The 25,019-nt window shown below is 39.1% G+C and overlaps 2 protein-coding genes across 3 annotated transcripts; both read left to right on the top strand.

Moving 5' to 3' along the window:
• The first annotated feature begins 614 nt into the window (after nucleotides 1–614).
• On the top strand, nucleotides 615–20,307 carry LOC111871611. 2 transcript variants are annotated; one of them, XR_002844067.2, is made up of 6 exons: nucleotides 615–844; nucleotides 1,011–1,075; nucleotides 1,674–1,841; nucleotides 6,323–6,490; nucleotides 15,922–16,018; nucleotides 20,223–20,307. XR_002844067.2 is itself a non-coding variant. In XM_023864832.2 (5 exons), the coding sequence occupies exons 1-5, from the start codon at nucleotides 745–747 to the stop codon at nucleotides 11,978–11,980; spliced, it is 516 nt and encodes a 171-aa protein (XP_023720600.1). In that variant the 5' UTR covers nucleotides 615–744; the 3' UTR covers nucleotides 11,981–12,420. The 2 variants fall into 2 exon arrangements, 1 of the variants encoding a protein (XP_023720600.1); XM_023864832.2 differs by lacking the exons at nucleotides 15,922–16,018; nucleotides 20,223–20,307 and adding an exon at nucleotides 11,966–12,420.
• Nucleotides 18,810–22,035, top strand: LOC111871613 (zinc finger protein 271-like; the record flags this gene model as incomplete). The annotated part of the gene is made up of 2 exons (XM_033754318.1): nucleotides 18,810–18,849; nucleotides 21,220–22,035. Coding segments are annotated over exons 1-2 (856 nt in total), but the record flags the coding sequence as incomplete, so codon positions are not given.
• Between the last annotated feature and the right edge of the window lie 2,984 nt (nucleotides 22,036–25,019).

Raw genomic sequence — 25,019 nt, forward strand, 5'->3', positions numbered from 1 at the left:
TGTCATGTATAGTGCTTGGAACTCTTTAACGACAACTTTGACATGGCGTGCGAGTTTTTTGTAGTTCAATTTAATGGCTTCATGTCACTCACAAGTTAATTTGATGTTACGTACATTATTAACATTACAGAAACCACATATTTGTGCCAGTTTTAACACGTATTTTATAATCAACAAGTGTGTAACACCGGTCAAAGTTTGACACTTCTCTGGCCATTATCTCCGTAACCGTTCAACTTTGGACATAGGTGTTTTGGGTTATATCGGCATACTTTAACACAAGGAACACCCTCCCGAAGTTTGGCACATTCCTCCTGGGACATTCTGTATATATATTTACTTAACATTGTAATTAAAGTGCACACAGTGACTGCTGCATACCGTAGGTAAAATTGCATTACTTCAGTCATAGCGAAGCAGAGTGGGTGTGTTTGTATGTACGGGCCTGTGTGCATGTGTAAGCCACGTGAAAGTATCCAAACTCAACTACACCAACTACACATATTTAATTCTTATAATCCGAGAAAAGAGTATATCATATAATTCTTAGGGGATAGTGACAATTCAGTTTTGGAATTTGTTGATGGTTAGGCAGTGAGTGGTACCTAGTGAGCAGTGCTGAAGTGCTGAAGGTCAGCTCGCTCTAGCTATGACGTCATGGCGGTTCTGTGGTCCTGTGGTCCTGTTGTCTCGGCCAAGTTCTGCGTATGACCCACCCAAAACTTTTCGTTACTCTTTGGTAAGATGTCCGTGGTGACGTCACGAACAGAATGCTGCCGTGAGAACCGTGAGAACAGAGAAGCGACGTCAGTAAATGTTTGTGCGATTTGTACACAATTAATAGGTTTGCAATCGTTAGTATGTTTGCATGGTAACTTGGAAAAATAATTCTTGGCCAGATACACCTACGCTTGTTACAAATATGATGCTATATCACTAGGGCTCTGGGAAATCAATTAATTTGCAATCCATAAAACTTGTAATAAGAAAGATTTTGCATTCTCTTGCAGCAGAAGTGCCAAGAACTCTGCTACAGAGAGCTAAAGAAACATTTCCTGTTGTGAGAGGAAGGATGGTACGTGTTTTGTGCTTGTGTGCTTAGAAGAAATTAATTATGTCAATTCTCATTGCTTAAAAAATTAAATATTTATGCCTATCTTGGTTTAGTTTCCATGATCCATCTGGGGAGTTTACATGGTTCTTCGTATTATAACAGTATGGTATATTATGTAATAGAGTGAGCAATTCAAGGAGAGTGATATCGGTAGGTCATGTAGTACACATGTGAGAATGAGAAATGCATACAAAGGTTTGGCTAGAAGACCTGAAAGATTGAGACGACTTGGGAGTCATTTGTGCAAATGGATTTTAGATATATAATTTTGGGGAGTTTGGACTTGGTTTGTTTGTGTTAGGATGAAAAGTCATGATGGGCATGTGTGAACCCAGTAATATGTGCTTAGGTAACACAAAGAGCAGCTATTTTCTGTACTACCACAAGGACCATAAGTTTCTGAGAAGGTCCCTACATTATGAAAATAATACTTTATAAGATTATGAAGTCTAGAGAAGGAATCCGTAGAGAGCAGCTTTTATGGGGTAGATGTAATGAGCATTGTTTGATGTATGGTGTTGTACAGCCATGACTGATGGAAGATATGATTGTTTTACAGAACTATACGAATTCAGAGAAGCTTTTAGTGGGTCCATATGGTGAGATATACCCAGCAAGTCATGATGCAAACCAGGCCATGAATATAAAAGCTGAGGAAGTCTCAGACTCAGAAGAGAAAGCTGATCCTCAGCAAATAACAATTCAGGAGATAAAGGCTGAACCTGAGGTGAGCTGCATGATTCTGTATGTCAACTGTTAGGCGGATATCACAAATATGCAAAAATGTCAATTGTCATCTCCATCTCTGTGGCTGTCTGAACAGAGGAAACATCTCCACTGTGCTGCTGGCTGGCCTTTGAAGACCTTTTTCTGAAGTGTCTCTAGACAGTTAATATTTTGTTGAATGAATGTTGCTTGTGATGTACCACTTCCATTTCTTTTTAATCAGTTGTGATGTAGATGAAATTAAATTTTGTGTAAACTGAACCATGTTTCAGAGAAATTCTATAGCAGCAAAGATCCTTATGGAGTCACGGAACTGTTTGCAGTTAGTTACTGGTACACTTATTAGAACCAAGAATTTAAATTACTAGAACTCCTATAAGCTAATTACAATGAACCCCACAAACATTTCCTGCTGTGTTTGTGTGCACAGACAAGAAATTTATTTTCATATGTCAGTTCTCTTGGTCAAAGAAACTATATTTTGTCACCTGCTACTGATTGTTTGCATAATCTATGTGGGGAGTTTCTTACACTTGGGTGTAGACATTATAACAGTTTTGTGTATTATATAGGAGGGTGATGTGGGTAAGTCACGTAGTGCACATGAGAGAGTGAGAAATGTATACAAAGTTTTGGAGGAAACACATGAGAAAAAGACCACTTGGGAGACCTAAGTGCGAATGGAAAGATGTTATTAAGATAGGGTTTACAGAAATAATTTGGAAGGGTCTGTACTGGGTCTGATTATCTTAGGATACGGAGCCATGATGAGGATGTGACCACAGTAATGAGCCTTTAGATAACATAAATAACTTCATGGAGCTGAGTGAGACTTTGAGAAGATACCAATTGCTTGGCCATTGAAGAATTTCCCAACGTTGTATCGAACCTGAAATTTATTAATGTGTTCGCAAGAACCTGTCACAGGTCACTATCCTGATCCATTTGAATCCAGTAAACAGCATCGCATTCTAAGTCTCTTTAACACTTTGCAGACCGCGCACGCATTAATATGTTTTTCGCTTTAAACATGGCAGACCAGTCGCGTATTAATACGTTTTTAGAACATGATAAGTTGCAGCACACTATACAGCGCTGTGACACCACCCAACTTGCAGTAGCTGCCTGCAGCTGCATGATAAGCCTCTGGAATGTTTGCTGACTAATCAGTTATGTGACCTTGCTGTAACTGTATGCCTCTGCAAAGGAAAATAAATGCCTTTATTACTTCAAGCTGTACGTAGCATGCTGTCAGTGAGTAGTGCAATATGCGAACATATAATCCTGGGAAACTTACAAAGTATGGCCTGATTTGTTCGTATAGTTACTGAAAGCACTTCAGGCTGTATTGGAAATTCAGAATTTTATTCTGGTGAAGGAAAGAAATTACAAGAAACTATTCTTTCCGTTTTGGAACCCTATCTTGATCAAAATTACCATGTCTATCAAGACAATTATTATAACAGTGTGGCAACTGCAGAACACCCACTTTCGAGATAAGTACATGTTTGTGGAACAATTAGGGTGAACAGAGGCCTTCCTCCAGATCTGAAAGAGGAATGTAAATCCCTGAAACGTGGTGAAACCACATTCAGGAGGAAGGGGGATATTCTTCTTCAGTCCTGGAGGGATACTCGTGTTGTGAATATGATTTCCACAATTCACAATTCGAGCATGGTTGATGTTCAGAGGAGACATGGACAGTTAAAGAAGCCTGTTTGTATTTCCGAGTATAATATGTTCGTGAAGGGAGTTGATAGAGCCGATCAGTACTTGGCCTATTATTCTCTTCCTTGGAAAACAGTAAAGTGGACGAAGAAAGTTGTCTTGTGGCTTATAAATTGTGACATTTTCAATTCATTTTTGGTTTTCAAAAATCTAAACCCTCATTCAAAATTGAAACACAAGGCATTTCTGCTGAATGTGGCAAAAGCCTTGGCTACAGACCACATGGTAGCGGCAAAACCGGTGGCAGACACAGTCTTAGTGCGACCAGGCCCATGTACTTCCACCCCACGCAGACCTCATTTTGACCCCCCTGGGCGACTCGGGTGATATGCGGAAACATACCCTCGCAAAAATTGTGAAGAGTGAACATTTGAAGGGGAAGAATCCTTCTAGGCAAGGCAATGCCGTGTCTGCCCAGTTCACAAGAAAAGGAATGTGACTGTCTACATTTGCAAGTTTTGTGTAATGCCACTTCACAGAGGGGAATGTTTTGAGGAACATCACACCCTCAAGCACTTCTAGGAGCATTGGTAAGTGTTTTATAAAATGTTTAGTTCATAAAATTAACGAGGAGATTTTATATTAATTTTAAAGTGAACAGTGCACAAGTTACGGTAGTAGGTAAAAACATGCCGGTCCCCAGGGTGATTTAAATATTTAAATTGCTGGTCCACAAAGTGTTAAGATCCATTTAAACATTATCTTCCCATCTATGCCTGTGTCTTCCTAGTGGTTGCTTTCTTTTTGAAAAAGTTATATATAATAGACTTCAACATCATCTCGACATAAATAAAATCCTGGCGCATGAACAACATGGATTTCGTACTAAATTGTCCACGGATACAGCCACTCATGACTTAATAAATACTATTCTATCAGCATTAAATAACAAACTAGTTGTAGGAGGTTTGTTTTGCGATTTGACTAAGGCTTTTGATTGTGTAAATCATGAAATACTACTTGCAAAACTGGAGTTTTATGGTATCAATGGTTTAGCAGGAAAGTTGCTCAAAGACTATTTGACTGATAGGCAGCAAAGAACAATATTGAATAATAACACTGAAAGTGGTGTTTCTAAATGGCAAAAGGTTAAACAGGGTGTCCCTCAGGGTTCTATCCTGGGGCCATTGCTCTTTTTAGTATATATTAATGATTTACCATATATAATAAATAAAGTGTCAAAGCCAGTTTTATTTGCGGATGATACCAGCATATTGTGTTGCAAGTCGAACTACAATGAACTTGTTATTACTTTAAAAGAAATTCTTGAATTAATTAATGTATGGTTTTCTATTAATTCGTTAACTTTGAATCTGACAAAAACAAATTGTGTCCAGTTTTCATCAAAACCTAATTTACCAATAGATATCAATATAAACCATGGGGATATCCAAATTAATAACACGAGTACACTGAAATTTCTTGGAATAACAATTGACAGTACTTTATCATGGAAAGAACACATCAAATATACAGCCAGCAAATTAAGCTCGGCTAGCTATGCCATCAGAATCCTAACTTCAGTTATGTCCCTAGAAAGCCTATTGATGACTTATTATGCCTATGCCCATTCTATCATGTCATATGGTATAATATTCTGGGGTAATTCAACTAATAGTGACCAAATTTTCATAATTCAAAAAAGAATAGTTAGAATAATAATGAGAGCGGGTAACAGGGACTCTTGTCGACCAATTTTCAAAGCATTAAACATTCTTCCATTCTATTCACAATATATTTTCTCAATATCTGTTTTTGTGGTTAAGAATATGGACAAGTTTGTAACAAATTCAGATATTCATGGCATGCACACTAGACGGGGTTTAGATTTACATTATCCAACCTGTAAACTGACTAAAGTGCAAAAGGGAGTGTTTTATAGTGGGATTAGGATATTTAACAACTTGCCATGTAGAATTAAAAGCTTGTCAGAGGACATTAAGAAATTCAAATATTCCCTAAAAAAATTTTTGCAGGTGGGTTCTTTTTATTCCTTACATGAGTATTATGAATGGAAATCAAGGAATGATTGTGCTTCCTATAGATAAAGATTGCACCTATTATTTTGTCACATCTAGAATATAATATGATCTGTCTGGTTTTGTTTATAATTGTTGTGAATGGCACCTGATTTTTGACGTTGTTTGTTTCGGTGTCGTGTCTGTGATTTGGTTTGATGTGTTACTTGTTTGTGTTCTACAACTGTTAATGTACTACAATTATATGTGGCCTTTTTAAATGTCTTGGATATTTAATTTTTAACAATTTATCATTTTAAATGTACTTTTTATTGACATGTTCTATATCTCAAGGCAGCACTGCCAATTGTAGATCTCTGGAACGAAATAAATATGTATGTATGTATGTTGCCTTTTCTCAACAAATCCTGTATGCATTCATCTTCTCCATGTCTGCTGTATGAGCTGCCCATCTCATCCGCCTTGACTTGATAATTTTAATTATGCTTGGTGAATGAAGATTACAAGTTACAGAGCTCCTCATTATGATGTTTTTAGGTACCAAAGAAAGCAGATATTTTCTGTACTTCTTGCAGTGACCATTTGTCTCTCAGGAAGGTCACTGAGCTATGATCCAAATACTTTCTAATGATCTTGATAGATGTAGAGAAGAAAATCTGTAGAAAACAGCTCCTATGAGTTAGATGTAATGAGAAGCAGCCATAGCAAGGAGAGCATATGCTGTTTATGTGGTGTTTTGCATCCAATTCTGAGAAAGATGTGATGGTTTTTACAGCACTGTAGAAATTCAGAGAACGTTTTAGTGGATACATATGGCGAGACATACCCAACACCTCATAATGCAAATCAGGCCATGAATGTAAAAGCTGAAGCAGTCTCAGATGCAGAAGAGGAAGAGGATCCTCTTGCAGTAACATTTCCAGAACTAAAGGCTGAACCTGAGGTGAGCTGTATGTGCACGGTTAGGCAGATAACACATGTGCAGAAGTGCCACTTGTCTTCCTCATCTCCATCTCTGCCTCTGCACATGAAACAGCTTCTAACCGCTCACTCCGTTGGGCCCTTTATGTTGTGCCACCTTCCTTCTCTTACCGTCCTTTTGGCCCCTTGGTTGCTGGTTGTAGCTGCTCCTCTAGCCGTTCCCTCTCACCTGTGGGTACTCTGAGTTTGCAGGTTGCTGCTGTGTCCTTCTTATCCAGTTCTGTTTCCCTTTTTGTTGTTGTGAACAATTGTTTGTGGGATATGGGTTACTTCAATGCTGGGTGCCAGTAAGCTTACTATAATGGCTTACATTTCAGGAAAAAGGGGGAATGAACCAGAAACTACAGGTGATAGGTACTGCATTCGCACTAGAGCGATGAGATTCTGTCTCAGGATGAATACGGGCCTCACGTCAGCGGGAAAGATAAGAGTGTTTATAGCTAGGCACTAACACACACTGTTTAATTAGCAGTTCTTGATATACATGTAACAGCACTTGTCTTTAATCCCTTAAAACACCTTGAAATCGCTCAAACGTTGGCGACCAGATCCATGGCTAGTTATTTAGCGACTGCTTCTTTTAGCACAACACATAGGAGTAACACTTTCACTTAAACTCTTAAGCCAAAGTAAGATTCACATTAAATTTTGCAGAGTTATTCAGGGATTCTTCCCATAACACACTTAAACATAATTCTGTTTTAACTTTGACTTTTAAACCAAACTGACAGTGACGCCAAATTTTAGACTTTACACTTGGAGAGTTGTTCAGAGACTCCTTTCGCAGACTGACTCTGCTTCGAAGCAAGAAGTCTTCACAGCTTCAACTCCGCCTCCAAGTTACTACTCTAATTTCGGCTGATTGGAACAATTCGAATTTAGGGAGTTAACCATAATTCTCACTGCTCCAATCACCTAGTTTTAATTTGGGACTTTGGACCTTAAAGTCCTAACGTCGTTTTTAACAGCTGCTTGAAAAATTATACCAGTAGCATGGGTTGCTGGCCTTCACACTTTTGACTTACGGAGTTCAAAACCTGTCAAGTGTAACTTTACCAAAGGATCCCACCGGTCAACTTTCGAACTGAATTTCCAGGAAAACTCTGCGGGGTGCTTCCTGCCTGGTCTTTGTAGCAGTGAAGCAGGCCCTATTCTTGAAACCAAGAATTGGGCTAAGTCACCCTTGAATGTTCCTTACTACATCCTATGCTTAATTACTGTAAAAAGAAATATTGATTACAAATAAAGCTGGTGGTGTCAGTGGTATGGCTACAAGCTCTACTGTGCTGCTGATCAGATTTTGATGCCCCCCCCCCAAAAAAAAATGTCTCTAGGTAACTGTAGTTTGTTTAATGTTGCTTGTGATGTACCAGTCCCATTTTCTTTTAAGCAGATGTAATATAGCTGGAATGAAATACTTTGTGAACTGCATGTTTGTTGTAAATTCTGTATAACAAAAATCCTTTACATTTATCTTGTTTGTCCAATCCACTAAGCAGTGCTTTGGTACTACATCATAGGGTTCCCAGGTTCTATAAATGCTAAAGTTTACAATTTGTCTTGTGTCTTTGATGTAGTCTGTACCCATGTAATAACACTGCCGTGTCCTTGTATTGAGGATTTGTTATAGGATAACTAATGTTTCACTAAAGATTTGTAACTGTGTGTGACAGATTATAGACACTTATTACCTGTTGCCCTTTGTCTGAAGTAAATTTAATATACCTGACACTGTTGGAGTTGCCTCTGTACCTGCTGTCGGGTGATTAGTTGTTGTTATTGAAGAATTGGCATTGGTAACTCATCCAAAAATATAGATACAATTGTGGTGAAGTGGAATATACAATGGATGTAATTAAACACACAGATAAAGCTATTAATGAACACAAAAAAAAATTCTATATATGCCTGTTGACGGCGTTTCTTACTTTTCTCAGCTGGTTCACAGTGACTGTTGTACCACTGGCTGCAAGGTGCATACAGATTTTGCCAATGAATCGGTATGTCTGTGGCCAGTAACATTTGGAATGAAGTATACAATTCACAGGTTACAGAAGTTGTTGAAAATGCTGTCCCCCTACACGTAGACATTCTTTGCACCAGCAGAACCTGTTTTGCAGGAATATTTGCAATTTCCCTATTACTTTTTTTTTTAATTCTTCCATATGGTGTTCACTGTTTTAACCTTTGTCCTGCAAGAACCACAGAAGATAATATCATAAGAATTAAAGTTGGGTGAATGTGCCTTTCAAATACCAGTGCTGATATTTCTGTCCCTCAAGGTATCAGACAAAGCCTGCATAGATATACATGCAATGCGTGCAGTAGCTTAGTCTTACTGAAACCAGCCATAGAATCTTTGTTCATCTGTTAACTCTAGAAAGAATTGTCTGAGAATGAACAATTAATTGTTCCATTAAAAAAATGCAGGCAGAGCAGCCCTTGCCCTTACAGCATGCCGGAATCCAGCTTTCACACTTCATGTGTTAGATGTGGATTGCATGAATTCCAGTAGCAATTATTTTTCATATTTATGTATCCCTGCAATTGAACCCATGCTTCATCAGAAAAGAATGTCAATTGTGGATCAGTCTCATCTTCAGTGATACATTACAGAAACGAACTGCAAAAATGAACCCTGCTAGCTGGATCACACAGCTGCAAGCATGGATTACTATTGTCTTATATGGTTTAAGCTGCAGCAGTTGTGTTGGCTTTCTTACGCTCTACTGTGACACTCCAGTCTCTATGAGCTAGATATTGAGCACTTGGCGCTTATTCTTTTCTTTCTTTTTTTTTTTTTTTGTCAATTAAATAGTCTCATGAATCAAAGTTTATTCACCAAATTGTGGATTATTTGTCTTCTGGGAACTCTTTCATCACAAAATTTTCACAGGCACTTACTAGCAGAAATGTATGTGCCATACAGAAATACACATTGCTCTAAAGGAGCCATGTCAAACATGCGGCCCCCATAGCCACAAAGTGCGGCCCCTCAACTTTTAGAGCTAATTGATATTAAAATCAATATTAAAATTTTAGTAGAAATATTTTTTGTAAAGACAATTTACCAACAGACCAGAAGACAAGAGGTCTCACGCAGACATAAATTAGCAGGCTGCAGGAAAAGTGTTTTTGAGAATTGCAGAAGGGTTTGTCCAACCAACGGTTTGTAAAGTTCGTAAAGGGCAAACCATTGTATTTCAGAAGGTTAATGCACTAAAATCCGCACAGCCTCACCACCCCAAGTATTTTGAAGAATCCCTTTTGGGGGCGTAGTATGAATGCAAGGAGGGTGGCAACTGACAGACAAGTGCAAGGGATTTCTACCTTCAAAACTAGCTTGCAACCCCCAGTCATTGTCTAATGGGCTGCTAGCAAACTTTCACTTTTATGACCATTGAGACAAGATACACCTTCCTACTAGTCCGGTAGTCTCTTGTACATTGTCATTCAGTTCATTTTCAAACAGCGACCGGTGCTGATGTTACACTGTGATGAACGTATAAAGGTTATAATTAAACATTAAATTATCAACTACAAGTTTTCTTATATATGTACAGTAACTTTTAAAGGGCAATGTTGCTTTCAAAAATTCAAGTAGCAAAAAAAGAACTATTGAAAGTGAGCGCCGTGTTTTTCAAGAAAAATGGGAAATCTATTTTTTCTGTTGTGAAATAGAAGGTAAAATTACATGTTTGATTTGTGGGCAAAATATAAGTGTTCAACTTTAGGTAATGATATTGAAATTATTCCTAAATAATAAATAGAATTACATTTCCTTGTATCAAAATCTAATGTATATTTCTATTTTGAAGTGCGGCCCTGCACTATTATTTATAGGGATGAGGTGGCCCTCTGTACAAGTTGAGTGTGACATGCCTGCTCTAAAGTATACCGCATCATGATAGAACACAGTGCTCACTAATTGTAACAGAACAAATGACTAATGGAGTTGATAACTGCCGCCTAATACTGACAAATCATAAACACATTCCCATGCATGAACTGCATTAATTGCCGTGAAATATAATGCCATGAAGCCATCCACAAAGTCAATAACTTCACTTAATTCCAAACATCGACCATCAGGCATGCTCATTTATTGGCAAAATTCATATTTGACTGACGGTTTGTTGGTGCCCTTGAATCGCAGCACTCTGAATCAGTCAATAACTGTAAGAACCTCCCTGTACAAATACAAAAAGATACATCTACTCAATGATAAACACAACGAAGACAATAAACATTATTCAATATGAGGTGGTATCAGATAGTTCCTGGACTGTTATTGTTGTAAGTGCTCAATGAAAGAACATGAGAGGGGAGGCCAAAGGTCACACTTCTGAAAGCCTAGTGCATCAGTCTGCCATGTGATGCCACACACTGATTATGCATTGTTTTTACTCTAGTCCTTTTTCGACTTGGTGTTTCATTTTGTCTGCAATAGATGGCAAAATTAAGCGATGTGTCTGTATCAAGTTTTGCTTTAAGTTTGGTAAATCCACTGCCAAAACCCGTGAAATGCTTCATGAGACTTTTGGAGATCATTCTTTAAGCCAGACAGAGGTTTCTGAATGGCATTCACATTTCAATGCTGGTCAAGTGTCAGTTGAAAATGACGAACTTTCAGGGTGGCCAAGCACCAGTAAAACGACAGAAAATGTTGAAAAATATGAGAACTCATCCACAAAGTCCATTGCCAAACAATCCATTAGCTCACAGACACCATTGGGATTAGTTATGAAGTTTGCCAGGAGACCTTAACAGAAAATATGAACATGCCCCTTATTGCTCCTTCATCATGACAATGCACCTGCTCACACGTCCCAGAAGACCACAGAGTTTGTGACTTTACAACATGGTTATCATTCCCCATCCACCCTACTCGCCGGACTTAGCCCCCTGTAATTTCACTGTTTCCCAAACTGAAAATGAAACTGAAGGGACAATGTTTTGAAACAGTATCTGACATCCAAAGGGAATTGCAAGTGTTACTAGACAGCATTGAGGAAAATGACTTCCACGGCTCTCATGAAGCATGGAAAAAATGATGGGAATGCTGTATATGTTCTCAAGGAGACTATTTTGAAAGAGATGACAGACAAATAAAGTTAAGCCAGTATTTCTCTTTTACCCTAGTCCAGGATCTTTCCAGTACATGAAGCTTCCATGGATTTTAGTCCGACCAATAACAGAAGTTCTGTTTGTTAACACACCAAGATAAGTGGAAGTGTGCCTTGTCACTCATGCCAATGACTGCATCATCTGCCACAGTTTTAAGTATGTTTTGTGCAAAAGAGACAGAATGCCCAATCATGTTGTTGCAACTCTTGCACAACAATCATCTTATATGGATAAAAATGCAGATCTAGCTGCAATAATCATCTCACACTCCGATCTGAAATGCCTAATGCAATGGCATGCTTCTTTGCAGAACTATGGGGATTAGTCACTACTGCCCGCCTAACAGTCTCAACATTCTCAGGTGTTCGGACAGTTTGTGCACCTCCAGGCAGTTTGTTCTTTAGTGCTGAGCCAGTTGATATGAAGCTTACAATCCACAAAAAGATCGTTGTCCTACTTGAAACTTTACCATGATGACCCACATTAAAGTGCACATGGAAATGTCTCTGAGTCAGGGTAACAGTGTCACCAGTTTTAAAAAAAAATGTCTCAACAACACAAGCACGATGTTCCATGGTCCACTGTTCCATGTCTACTGAAATGGTGTACTTTGAGCTGTTGAAAGTCAGTGAGCCCTCTCTTCCCACACCACCATTGCCCAGACTAGTGTCAGCTTAAAAATGTCAGGTTTCCCTCCCAGACCCTGTACAAAATTATGCATTCTTGGCAGTTATACATAAGCAAACAACTCGCTACACTCTCAACTACATAGGGTTTTAATTATTATTATTATTATTATTATTATTGTTGTTATTTCTCTTTTTGTCATTATTATTATTATTATTATTATTATTATTATTGTTATNTCTATACTTTGGATGGTAGTGACAGTTGCGAATTCAAGGTACTGATATAATAAATTTATATGTGTAAAATATTGTTGTATGTTGGATGTGTGTGACGCGACAAATAACTTCACACCATTCTTCGCTCTAGCCAATTTATTGCACTCACTCTTATTACTATGCAGTTCACAATTACTTCTCCTGGTGTAGTCACTTTGATTCCAGTTTCTGTTATAAACCCTCAGTTGGACAGCAGAAAATGCACCTCGCTTCATTGTTGCATAATCGCTGTGTTTGCAGAGGTGTTGCTGGGCAGTGCTGTATAGCAACCAGCGCACTTTGGCTTGGTTAGGCACAGCATGGAGAAACACCGCTTTCCTTTCTGTTGTGTAACTTGGCCGTTTATCAAGAGTCTGTCTTTCTGGTAACTTGTTCCACATCCCGTTGCCCAACAAAGGGTTGACATGTCACGCTGGTCGCTTCTTAAGGCTGTTCGTCCCGAATAGCCTAACAGTGCACCACCGGCCCTTTCCTTCCGAGGCTATACTTGCAACATTTTCTTTTTGTGTGGCTCGGTGTTTCTTTTCTTCCTGTTATCCGTTCTCCAACCTCTACATCCGCTCCCTCCTTAAGACTAGCTTGTCTCAAGCGGTTTCCTGGTAATGTGTCAGGAGATCCAGTTGTATCACAATCATCCCTCACTTTCTCTCTCTCTCATTCACTCTCTGGGGAGGCCAGTGCTACTATGTTGCCTGCTCCTCCTCTGTGCTAATGGTCCAACCTTTGTTTTTCATGTTTGTCGGGATGTCGTGCAGCATGTCTGCTGTCCGGCCTGTCAGGGCTATGATTAAGTGCGTATATTTATTCTGAGTACCAATGGTTGTGCTCCACTATGGTCTTGAGTTGGCACCGGGACACTCTCCAAGGTGTTCTTCCATTTGATGTTGGTGGCTGAACTGCACTTGCACAGATCACTGGTCTACTTCCCCACTCGACAGCAGTCTCTTTCTTTTTCTGGGATCGACGAAGTCCTTGGGTCAGTTTCTTTTTGTCGATGTCTCTCCTGCCTCATGCCACTGCTGCACAACGGGACACCTGTCTGTCGGTTTGCTTTTTCTGTGCCACTCTTGCATGGTGGCTGGTCTCTCTGCGGCCGACAGCCAGTCCTTTTTGGCACCCATCCTGATTCTGGGTCTGTTCCTTCATCTGGCGGGGGCCCTCCGTGCCCCGATTTCTGTCCATCTCTTGGCAGGCCGTTGCCTTTGTATCCATTCCGGGTTTGATTTCGGCCACCATCTCCTTGTGGCTGCTGTCCATCCCTTTTCTCATGGTGGCCATCTCTTCTCACCAGACTTTCTCATCGGCATTCATTTTTTCCTCAATTCTTGTCAGCATTTCGATTATTCGTTGCATATCTTGCTTCTCCATTTTCTATTTGCAGGATAATGCTCAATGCACTTGTAAATGCAATAATTAGTTCTGAACTTGTGGCGTGTTTAAGTTCATATCCTACTGTAACACCAGTTGTCGCGTGTTGGATTTGGGTGACACGACATAACTTCACACTGGCCTTGGATCTAGTAAATTTATTGCACACTCGCTCTTACTCTTATACAGTTCACAATTTCATTGTCCCAATTACATCTGCTGTAGTCACTTCCAGGCCTGATTCCAGTTTCTCTTATAAACCCTCAGTTGGCCAGCAGAAAATGCACCTCGCTTCATTGTTGCTTAATTGCTGTGTTTACAGAGGCGTTGCTGGGCAACACTGCATAGCAAGCAGCACACTTCAGCTTGGCTTGGCTAGGCACGGCACAGAGAAACACCCTTTCCTTACTGTTGTGTAACCTCATTTCCACTGTTGCAGAATGTGACAACCGACCATTTATCAAGGGTCTGTCTTCATGGTATCTTGTTCCACATCCTGTTGCCCAACAACAGTTTGACAAGTCACAGTATTGTTATTTTAATGCAGTATAATCATTAATTTGGAATGGATGCAGAAGTTGTTTTGTGGATTGTTGGATTGCGATTCCTTTTTTAAAATATATCATGGATAGCATGTTACCTTCTCAGTTTACAGACACGTGTGGTAACCTCTGCTGTAACAGTTCTTATTAACTCTTGTTTACATTATTTGTTGTGGATGGAAGTTCGCCCTTTAAGGGGAATTGCTCCATCAGGAAGCAGAAAATCATGTTAACACGCCTTCAAATGAGGCACAGTTGCCTGACACATATGTACCTATCTTAATAGTATGCATCCTGTTATGTGTTATAAACAAGGTACATAAAATGTGTTGTGCGAATATAAATATTGTCACGTGTTGGATGTTTCACGCGTGACAAATAACTCCACGCCATCTTGGATGTAGCAAATTTATTGCACACTTGCTCTTACACTTACACAATTTACAGTGTCCCAGTTGCTGCCATCTGCAGTATTACAATTACTTCCAGGGTTCCCCTGTCTTGGATCCATTCACTCAATACAACTTAACAACTCGTGGCTGCTGAACTTCCACTGCACTCGGTGACTGCTAGACTGCCACTGCACTCAGCATCTGCTTGACTTACACTCATCTCCTTAGGCATTCCAGTTTCTCTTATAAACCCTCAGCCAGACAGCGGAAAATGCACCTTGTATCCCTGTTGCATAATTGCCATTTTTACCAATTGCCTAGCAGTATTCATAGCACGGACTAGCCTGTTGCGTGACATCACAGCCTAGTGGGGAGGGGTGTTTACCGAGCATTGTGTAATGATGGAAGGAGTAGGGGTGTGTGATGTCACTCTCGGAAACAGAGTTCACGTGACCCCTACTTTCTCTTACGCCATCCACGTTACAATATAAATGCTATCACGACTAATAAACAATGTTCTAACTGCGCACAACACATTTTGGAAACCAGACATACATTTGACACAGTGGACCAGACCATAAAAATATTACATACAGAAAGGAAGGGACACAAACTCAACACATAAGAAAGATATTATATATGTGAGACGTAATGAAGACAGGTCGACAGATGAACGATACATTTACAGAAATACATAACCCCATATTTGACATTCTAGTAAAAAGACACACACCAAATAACCCCATGCCTTCCCTATCTCTTCAACCACTCACAGTAGGCTCCCCCCTTCCTCATACTACTTGACGTTCTACAAACATACCCACATATACAGATACCCACCAAACACGTAGTCTAGACCAAAATGCTACAACATAGTGACAACATCAACACAGGAAGCAGCCTGTACACATATCATTGTAAGAAAATCAAATATACATAAGTACATATACTTGTATGAAGGGTAGGCCTTCTTGGCCCTTGCCCCGCGACCTATGGTGGTCTGTTGTGTTTAATGACACTCACAAGCTTCTCCTAATAATAATTAAAAAACTTTTACAGATCACTCTGAATACACAACCTGTTGGGTGACATACAGAATAATGAGGATAAGCTCCACAAGACGATAGTAAGGGCAAGACTACACGACCTAACTCATGTGAGCATATTATACTTTAGCATCCTGTTGCATTGAGTCATTATCCTTATTATTAAAGCACCCGTCAATAATGCAACAATATTTTTTTTTAAATATTAAAGACATCTAGAATATGTTTATCACTAAAAGTGTAACTTTAATGATGTGATTAAAATCATAAAATATCTTTAGTTTGCCATATGTTTCGTCTCAGTTTACAACATGTTTTGGCTGCACGTGGGCCCATCATAAAGACATTTTTCTTTTGTTTTTTGGGGGGACCACTGCACTGTTCACTTGTCCATCGTGTTCCCATGCACGTCATTGTTTAGTTTTTATTTCATGACGAATGCTGTCATTGTATTCTTTTTCGGGTATCATACTGTAATGTATAATGTGTATTAGTATGATTAGTATAAATATTGTGATGTACCTTATGTCCATCACCGCAACAACCTCTACAATTGGAACGGACACTTCCACGACAACAGACGTGGAAATTGTGGAGTTCCTGCAGTGACAAATCGTAGCAACGAATTGTCGTTGAGTAACAACGGATGAGATGAAACACATTACCAGTGTATAAGGAGCATTCCCGAAGCAACGGATTGTCGAACACGTGAGATTGAACCTTTTTGAGGGGTGTCCTCTACTGAGTCCGCAAAACACCTACATAAGCCGAGAGCTATAGAAAGCAAGAATACAGTTGGAACCTAGTTGCCATATGATACAGACAGAAGACAGTTGAGATCCAGCCACGGCCAAGGATAGTTGAGACGTCGCATTGAAGTATTAGGCCAGAAGTCAAGTTACACTACAAGTGATAACAATTGTATGGTGTGTAAGAGTGAATGTTCAATAAAGATTCGCTAAATCCGAGACCCACTAAAGTTATTTGTCGCGTGACATACCCAACACGTGACCCCATCCTCATGATTTCTATCATGTTGTCTTCATATATCAAATGATGCAATTCTGTGTACTTATGTTTTTGTGTGTCATATTTCTCTTGTATATGTGTTATTAGTATGGTCTTCCTATATACTAAACATAGTGTAGGTAGCATGTCTAGTGCTGTCTATCATAAAGTTCATGCACTGTTTGAAATATTGCATTGTGTGTCTTGATGTGTATGCCATTCATATGTAAATTGTTCTTGTATACTTTGTAAATATGATACCTATCTAGTGTATTTAAATGTCTGCTTTTCCTTCCAATCCTTACATCAATAGTGTCTGCTGTTTTGCCATGTGAGTGTCCCATATTTAATATGTGGTTTGAATATCCAGATGTGCTACATACAACCATCCATAAAGTTTACCATGGAAAAAGAACAACATAAAAAAATCAATTACTTAGACATTACTATAGATCAGAAAGATAGGAAGTTGGAATTCTCAATATACAGAAAACCAACAAAACAGACATTATAGTACCTAAGAGTTCCTGTCATCAATATGAACATAAACTTTCGGGTATAAGGTAACTGCTCAAGTGACTACACACACATCCGATTACTAAAAAATCACTTGGGGATCATCAGTGTGATTTTCGATGTAACAGATCAACTACAGATCATATCTTTTGCATTTGTCAGATATTGGAGAAAAAATGGGAGTACGATGAGACAGTACATCAGCTATTCATAGACTTCAAGAAAGGCTATGATTCAGTTAGGAGGGAAGTATTGTACGTACAATATTCTGATAGAGATTGAGATACCCATGAAACTAGTTAGGTTGATTAAAATGTGTTTAAACAAAACATATAGTAAAATCCATGTAGGTGAATGTTTGTCTGATAAATTTCCTATCCAGAATGGTCTAAAACAAGGAGATGCTTTATTGCCACTCCTTTTTAACTTTGCTTTAGAATATGCCATTAGGAAGGTCCAGGGAAACCAGGTGGGACTGAAATTAAACGGGACACATGGGATGGTATGGATTGGATTGGATTGATCTGGCTCGGGATATGGACCAATGGATGGCTCTTGTGAACACAGTAATGAACTTTTGGGTTCCATAAAATGCTGGGAAATTCTTGAGTAGCTGCAGAATTGGTGGCTCCTCCAGAAGGGCTCAGCTCCATGAGTAAGTAAGTAAGAGAATCAAAACAAACAGAAGAAAACACGATAAAAAACATCCAACAAAAAATGGATACAGCACAAATGTAATTAGGAAACCAATACCACATAAAGAAAATATACAGGTAAATCCATACCATCAAAAAACAATGTGAGATGCAGGCATCCCACAATAGAGTCACTTCTGTTACCAGAAAATCATGTCAACATGTAGCGGTCACAAAGTTTTAAAGAGATTTATCACAAAATATTTCATTTCCATTGTAGTACAATTTTAATTTTTATGTTTTAATCTTTAGTATCTAATTTTAAAATTTTATTATCTGAGTATTTTAAAATTTTAACCGAAAAGCTCAATTTAAACATTTAAAAACACTCGACTGCACAGTAAGGATTCTTATTGACAAATTAGATGCAAATTGGTAATTACAGTTCAGCAACTGAGTCTGGTATCATTGAACACCCAATGATGACCCAAAACATGTAGTGTCAATACAAACAAATGTTGATATGATAGTGTCTACTTTGTTTTAAATATTGAATATTGTTGTGCAGACTGCATACACTTGTATACATTTTATATACATATGTAGTTGTTGCAAGGCATTTGCACACTTCTACTCAGTTTTGTGTACCCAATACCATTTCACACATCCAGAAATAGTGGCCATTTTCTGGCAAAAGCCAAGCATTTATATTTTGAACAAATCTTGTGTGGCATCCTAGGAGATGACTCATATGGATTTCTTCGTGGTATCAGGGTGGACATGTCTGTTGAAGTAACACTATACTATTCTTCTTTTAGAGGCCTTATATGTGTGTGTGTGTGTGTGTGTGTATAGTCACGTGACAAATAACTTCACGCCGTATTGGATATAGCGAATTTATTGAACAGTCATTCTCACAATTACACAATTTAATAATTTCACAACTACTGTCATCGGCAGTATCACAGATACTTCTCCTGTACTGCCATGAACTCGATACAACCCGACTTGGTGACTGATAGACTGCAACTGCACTCAGCGACTTCACGATCCGCACTGTGTCGCTCCTAATCACACACTCTTGTCACATACTGCTCAGCCGGCTTTTTATACCATTCCCTGTTGCATGTGTCAACAGCGGTGTCCCGTGTTACGTCACCCTGGAAAGTGCTATTACGTCACCATGGGAAGGGGCGTAGTGTTGACTGGCCTGTTACTGTAGCAGTGGCAGCGCTCCAAAGCTGTACGTCACCGCTGGCGGGGGAGGGGCTGTTCTGCATAGCGCAAATATGTCACAATATATAGTATACTGTTACGCTGTTCGGGACAAATGACCTTTAGGGGGGAGCAATGTGATGTACTGCTAGAGAGCCAGAATGATTGAGGAGATCAGGGTTCATTTCCTAGGCAACGTGCAATGTTCCCACTACAATGGCTAGGAATCAGAACGCATCCATTGATATACAGCAGCTAGCATCCAAGCAAGAATTGTTTGTCGTGTAACAGTGGGCGGCATAACCCTTCAACATTGTATTCCCTGTTCAGTCTAAGGGTAAGTTACAACAGTGCAACGTCGGCCAGAGACCAGCAGAGAGTGTATTTGACGTTAGCAGGAAAGAGTTCTTATCTGACTGGAACAGAAGGGTTGTAATATTGGAGAATTAACGTCTTAAGGACGTTATAAGTGGTGAATAATTTTAAGTGTGAGTGTAAAATTGACTGTCCAATTAATATTCGTTCCAATCCGAGAACACACAGTTTCTTGTTGTGTTGCTTACCAAACATGAGACAGTATATTGTTTCAGGGATTTTCCTGGGTCATATGCATCCTTTCTTGGTATCATTTTTTAGCTTAGCCTTTATTGTTATTTCATTCTAGGAGCCTATCAACTATTAATTAGACATCTGTCTAGCTTTACAAATGCATAATTTTATTTAATTTTGCAATTTGTTAAACAGTGGTAGTGCAGCTTAACTTCTGTTGACTCAGAAACCTCCATACATGCCGATGGGGATGGGCACACACCATACGAGGGGGTGTGTTCTCTCTGTCCCCACTTTCATGCCTGCCAATTTAACATCTCACTGTACTGGGGTTTCAAACTCATTTATCTTCCTATTTGGATTTTTCATGTTATTTACTCTCATTTTCCAGGATAATTTGAATGAACTACAACTTGTACATGGTGAGGAGCGACAATATTCCAGTGATGAGAGTGATAATTCATTCAATCAAGAGCAAATTCTGATACCACATCGACGCATACATAGAGGGGAGCAGCCGTTTATATGTGACGTATGTAATAAGTCGTCCATTTCAAAGAATGATCTGAAGAAACATATGTACATACATACTGGGGAGTGGCCATTTCACTGTGCTGTATGTAATAAGTCGTTCATTCATCAGAGTCATCTGAAGACACATCAGCGCATACATAGTGGGGAGAAGCCATTTTGCTGTGACGTATGTAATAAGTCATTCAATCAGCAGAGTCATCTGAAGATACATCAGCGCAAACATAGTGGGGAGAAGCCATTTTGCTGTGACGTATGTAATAAGTCATTCAATCAGCAGAGTCATCTGAAGATACATCAGCGCATACATAGAGGGGAGCAGCCATTTTGCTGTGACGTATGTAATAAGTCATTCAATCAGCAGAGTCATCTGAAGACACATCAGCGCAAACATAGTGGGGAGCGGCCATTTTGTTGTGACGTATGTAATAAGTCATTTATTCATCAGAGTCATCTGAAGACACATCAGCGCATACATAGTGGGGAGAAGCCATTTTGCTGTGACGTATGTAATAAGTCATTCATTCAGCAGAGTCATCTGAAGACACATCAGCGCAAACATAGTGGGGAGCAACCATTTTGTTGTGACAAGTGTAATAAGTCATTCAGTCATCAGACTCATCTGAAGACACATCAGCGCATACATAGTGGGGAGAAGCCTTTTTGCTGTAATGTATGCAATAAGTCATTCCGTCAGCAGAGTACACTTAAGATACATCAGCGCATACATAGTGGTGAGCAGCCATTTTGTTGTGATGAGTGTAATAAGTCATTCAGTCAGCATGGTGATCTGAAGAGGCATCAGCGCATACACAGTGGGGAGCAACCATTTTGTTGTGACAAGTGTAATAAGTCATTCAGCCAACAGAGTAGTCTGAAGACACATCAGCGTATACATAGTGGGGAGAAGCCATTTTTCTGTGATGTGTGTAGTAAGTCATTCAATGTTAAGAGTAATCTCAAGACACATCAGCTCATACATATTGGGAAGCCGTCATATTTCTGTGATGTATGTAGTAAGGCATTCAATGAACAGAGTACACTGAAAACACATCAGTGCATATATACTGCTGAGCTGTCATTTTCCTGTGACATGTGTAGTAAGTCGTTCAGTCAGCTGAGGAGTCTGAAGAAACATCACCGCATACATAGTGGGGAGCGGCCATTTATATGTGACGTATGTAATAAGTCATTCATTTCGAAGAGTGATCTGAAGAAACATATGCACATACATACTGGGGAGCGGCCATTTTACTGTGATGTATGTAATAAGTCGTTCATTCATCAGAGTCATCTGAAGACACATCAGCGCATACATAGTGGGGAGAAGCCTTTTTGCTGTAATGTATGTAATAAGTCATTCCGTCAGCAGAGTACACTTAAGATTCATCAACGCATACATAGTGGTGAGCAACCGTTTTGTTGTGGTGAGTGTAATAAGTCATTTAGACAGCAGAGTAGTCTGAAGTCACATCAGCGCATACATAGTGGGGAGAAGCCTTTTTGCTGTAATGTATGTAATAAGTCATTCCGTCAGCAGAGTACACTTAAGATTCATCAACGCATACATAGTGGTGAGCAACCGTTTTGTTGTGGTGAGTGTAATAAGTCATTTAGACAGCAGAGTAGTCTGAAGTCACATCAGCGCATACATAGTGGGGAGAAGCCATTTTTCTGTGATGTATGTAATAAGTCATTCGGTCTGCAGAGTAGTCTGAAGAGACATCAGAGCATACATAGTGGGGAGCGGCCATTTTGCTGTGATGTATGTAATAAGTCATTCGGTCTGCAGAGTACTCTGAAGAGACATCAGCGCATTCATAGTGGGTAGTGGCTATTTAGGTGTGACGTGTGTCATTCAGTCTGCAAAATAGTCTGAAGACACATCAGCGCATACATGTTGAAGTGTGTAGTAAATCATAGAGCAGTAGAGATGGGTTTAGAGTAAAGGAATAGTATGTGACTTGTAGCATGCCACAGTATTTCATCTTGTAAGTAAGGCAGTTTTGTTGTGTGTGGCACGCTGCATTTTTATAGAATTATACAAGATATTGGAGTTGATTGCTTTTGCTAACCTTTCAAACTGACAGGAAATGAACTGAGTCCAGTGGTACAAACATCTGTGCAAGTGAGTTCCATTTGATTCTGATTGCTGAATGTGCACAATACCCTGCCTTGTTGAGTGGAAACAGACATGACATGACATTCTTCTACGGTTATGATGTTAATTCAGCAGTGGAAACTAATGATTAGTACAGTGTAGTCACTGAAATTGATCGACAACTTATAATTCAGCAGCATCGTATGTTTTTTGCTGTATGTTAACTATGCTCTTATGCCATTACATGTGAGTAAATATCATTTGGATGGAGTATATTGAGATAACTGTTATGGATTTGTCAGACGAGTATTATTGATTATAAAAAGAAAGTTAAGTAAAGATGTGTTTATTCTGCTTGTTGATAAATAAAGTAGCACAGATAATTTAATTCGAAGAATCATGAAAGACTTCCTTACATATTTTTATTGTGAATATCATCAGAGAAACAGAGCTGTCTGTCATGAGATCGAAAAAGAAAGTGGTTTGGTGCTGAGGCACTCCTTTTGCCTTAGAGGGGAAGAGTGAACTGAAAATTGTGAAGTTAGTTTAAGTGTAATTATTAGGGCCTGGATCTTTATGCACTAAAAAGCGGGAAAATATGCACCAAAAATAAAACAATATGCACTTAAGAAATAGGTCACTTTATTCAGACTCGCCTTTTTACATGTATCATTCACTGCAGAAAGTAGCATCACAATAGGCTACTAGAAGTCTTTCAATGTTATATGGAGACAAGCTACGTCTATTGTCCGTGAAAATGAGTTTATAGGCCGAGAATGATCTTTCTACATCAACTGACGTGATTGGACAGTATTTAGACACTGTTGCCAAAGGTTCGGAACATTCATCTGGCAAAGATACCCTAATTCCACTCAAGTACTGACTAACTGACTGATTCTTTTTTAGTCCTGGGTTCAAATTCAACACCATTTCTAACTTGCATTTAATCTTGTCTACAATTTCGCCTAGTGCAAAATTCAGTGAACAAGTTGCTTTCTGAACGAGTTGAAGTGAGTCATGAAGGAGTGCACCACAAGATTCTAAGCTCTCAATGGCTTTTGAAACTAGAAAAATGTGCAGGGATAAAATTCATGTCTTGATAAACGGTATCACATCCAAACACCACTTTTGCTTCACGGACACATGCATACTCATCTTCAAGTTTTGTAACCACTTCTTTTACCTGATTGAAATTCTCCTGATAAAATGAAACTGTGGATATCCATGTCCCCCACCTAGTTAGGACAGGTTCAGGTGGCAGAGGAACCTGAGGTAGGCAATCTTTGTAGAACTGGACACGAGCTGGTGCTTTCAGAAACATTTTTTTTCCACTTGCAATTAAATCGTTAACAGGTGGAAACTGTGCGCGTACTTTTTCTGCAGTATGGTGTAATCCGTGAGCTAAACAGGTTACGCGTATAAGATTTGGATAAAATAGTTGTAAGGCCTATGCTGCTTTCAAAATATAGAAAGCACCTTACAACAATTATTCTCAATTTCAGATGGCCATAGTAGTCACAGAGAATCATTTACAAATCCAGCTATTGTGCTATGGTTGGTTTTCTATAGTACTTTGCAAGCAAGAAGATGAGGTTTGCCGGGTTCATCTGGATGTAGCTTAACAACTATGAAATTTGCTATTCATCGGCCACATAAATCAGTTGTCTCATCCTTAATTTCAAACATATATGCAGAAATATGCTCTTACGTTTAGAATATGCTATAACGACCAAAAACCCTCAAAATATGCATTTGCATATGCACATATGCATTTTCAAAAAATCCGGGCCCTAGTAATTATATATATATATATATATATACTAGCTGTACCTGGCCACACGTTGCTGTGGCTCAGTCTGCCCATTCTTCTCCAGTTTGATTTGCAGTTACTCATCGCACTGCTTCCGCTCCGCAAGTATGATGACCTAAGTTTGATCTTCTGCGAGGCATTATTTGGATGAACTAAAGCAGATCGATTGCACTGCAGAAGAAGAAAAAGGTTATAACAAAAACATATAAAATTGCAAAACATTAAAAAAGGAAAGAGCACGACCTGGAAAACAAAGAAGAAACAAAAAAAAAATACTAAAAAAATATTTCAATTCAAACACAGATCAATCGACACAGCTCAATTCCACCGCCAATTGCACTGAAAAATAAGGAAAACAGTTAAGAAAACGAAATGAAAAACAATGAAAGAAGAAAAAAATAAACTATACTCACGAAATGGTAAACGACACATCTCAATTCCAATGTGGATGTGACGTGTTGCACGCGTCAGTAATGCACGTAGCGTGTTTGGGTATGTCATGCTACAAATAACTACGCCATATTAATTATAGCGAATCTTTATTATAATTCACTTGCACACTTTACAATTATCGCCACTTGCAGTATTAGAGTTACTGGTTACACAATCTCTCAGCCAATACTTCTGTATCTCTTGGTGTCTAGGTTCCAACCTTCTTCAGCGGCAGCTATTCCAAGACTGACTGGGCGAATGAATTCAACCCCCTTTAATATCCTCGGCCGCTGCTATGCAAATGAGCCCTTGTT

This window comes from Cryptotermes secundus, unplaced genomic scaffold (assembly GCF_002891405.2).
Source record: "Cryptotermes secundus unplaced genomic scaffold, Csec_1.0 scaffold1966, whole genome shotgun sequence".
NCBI lineage: Eukaryota > Metazoa > Arthropoda > Insecta > Blattodea > Kalotermitidae > Cryptotermes > Cryptotermes secundus.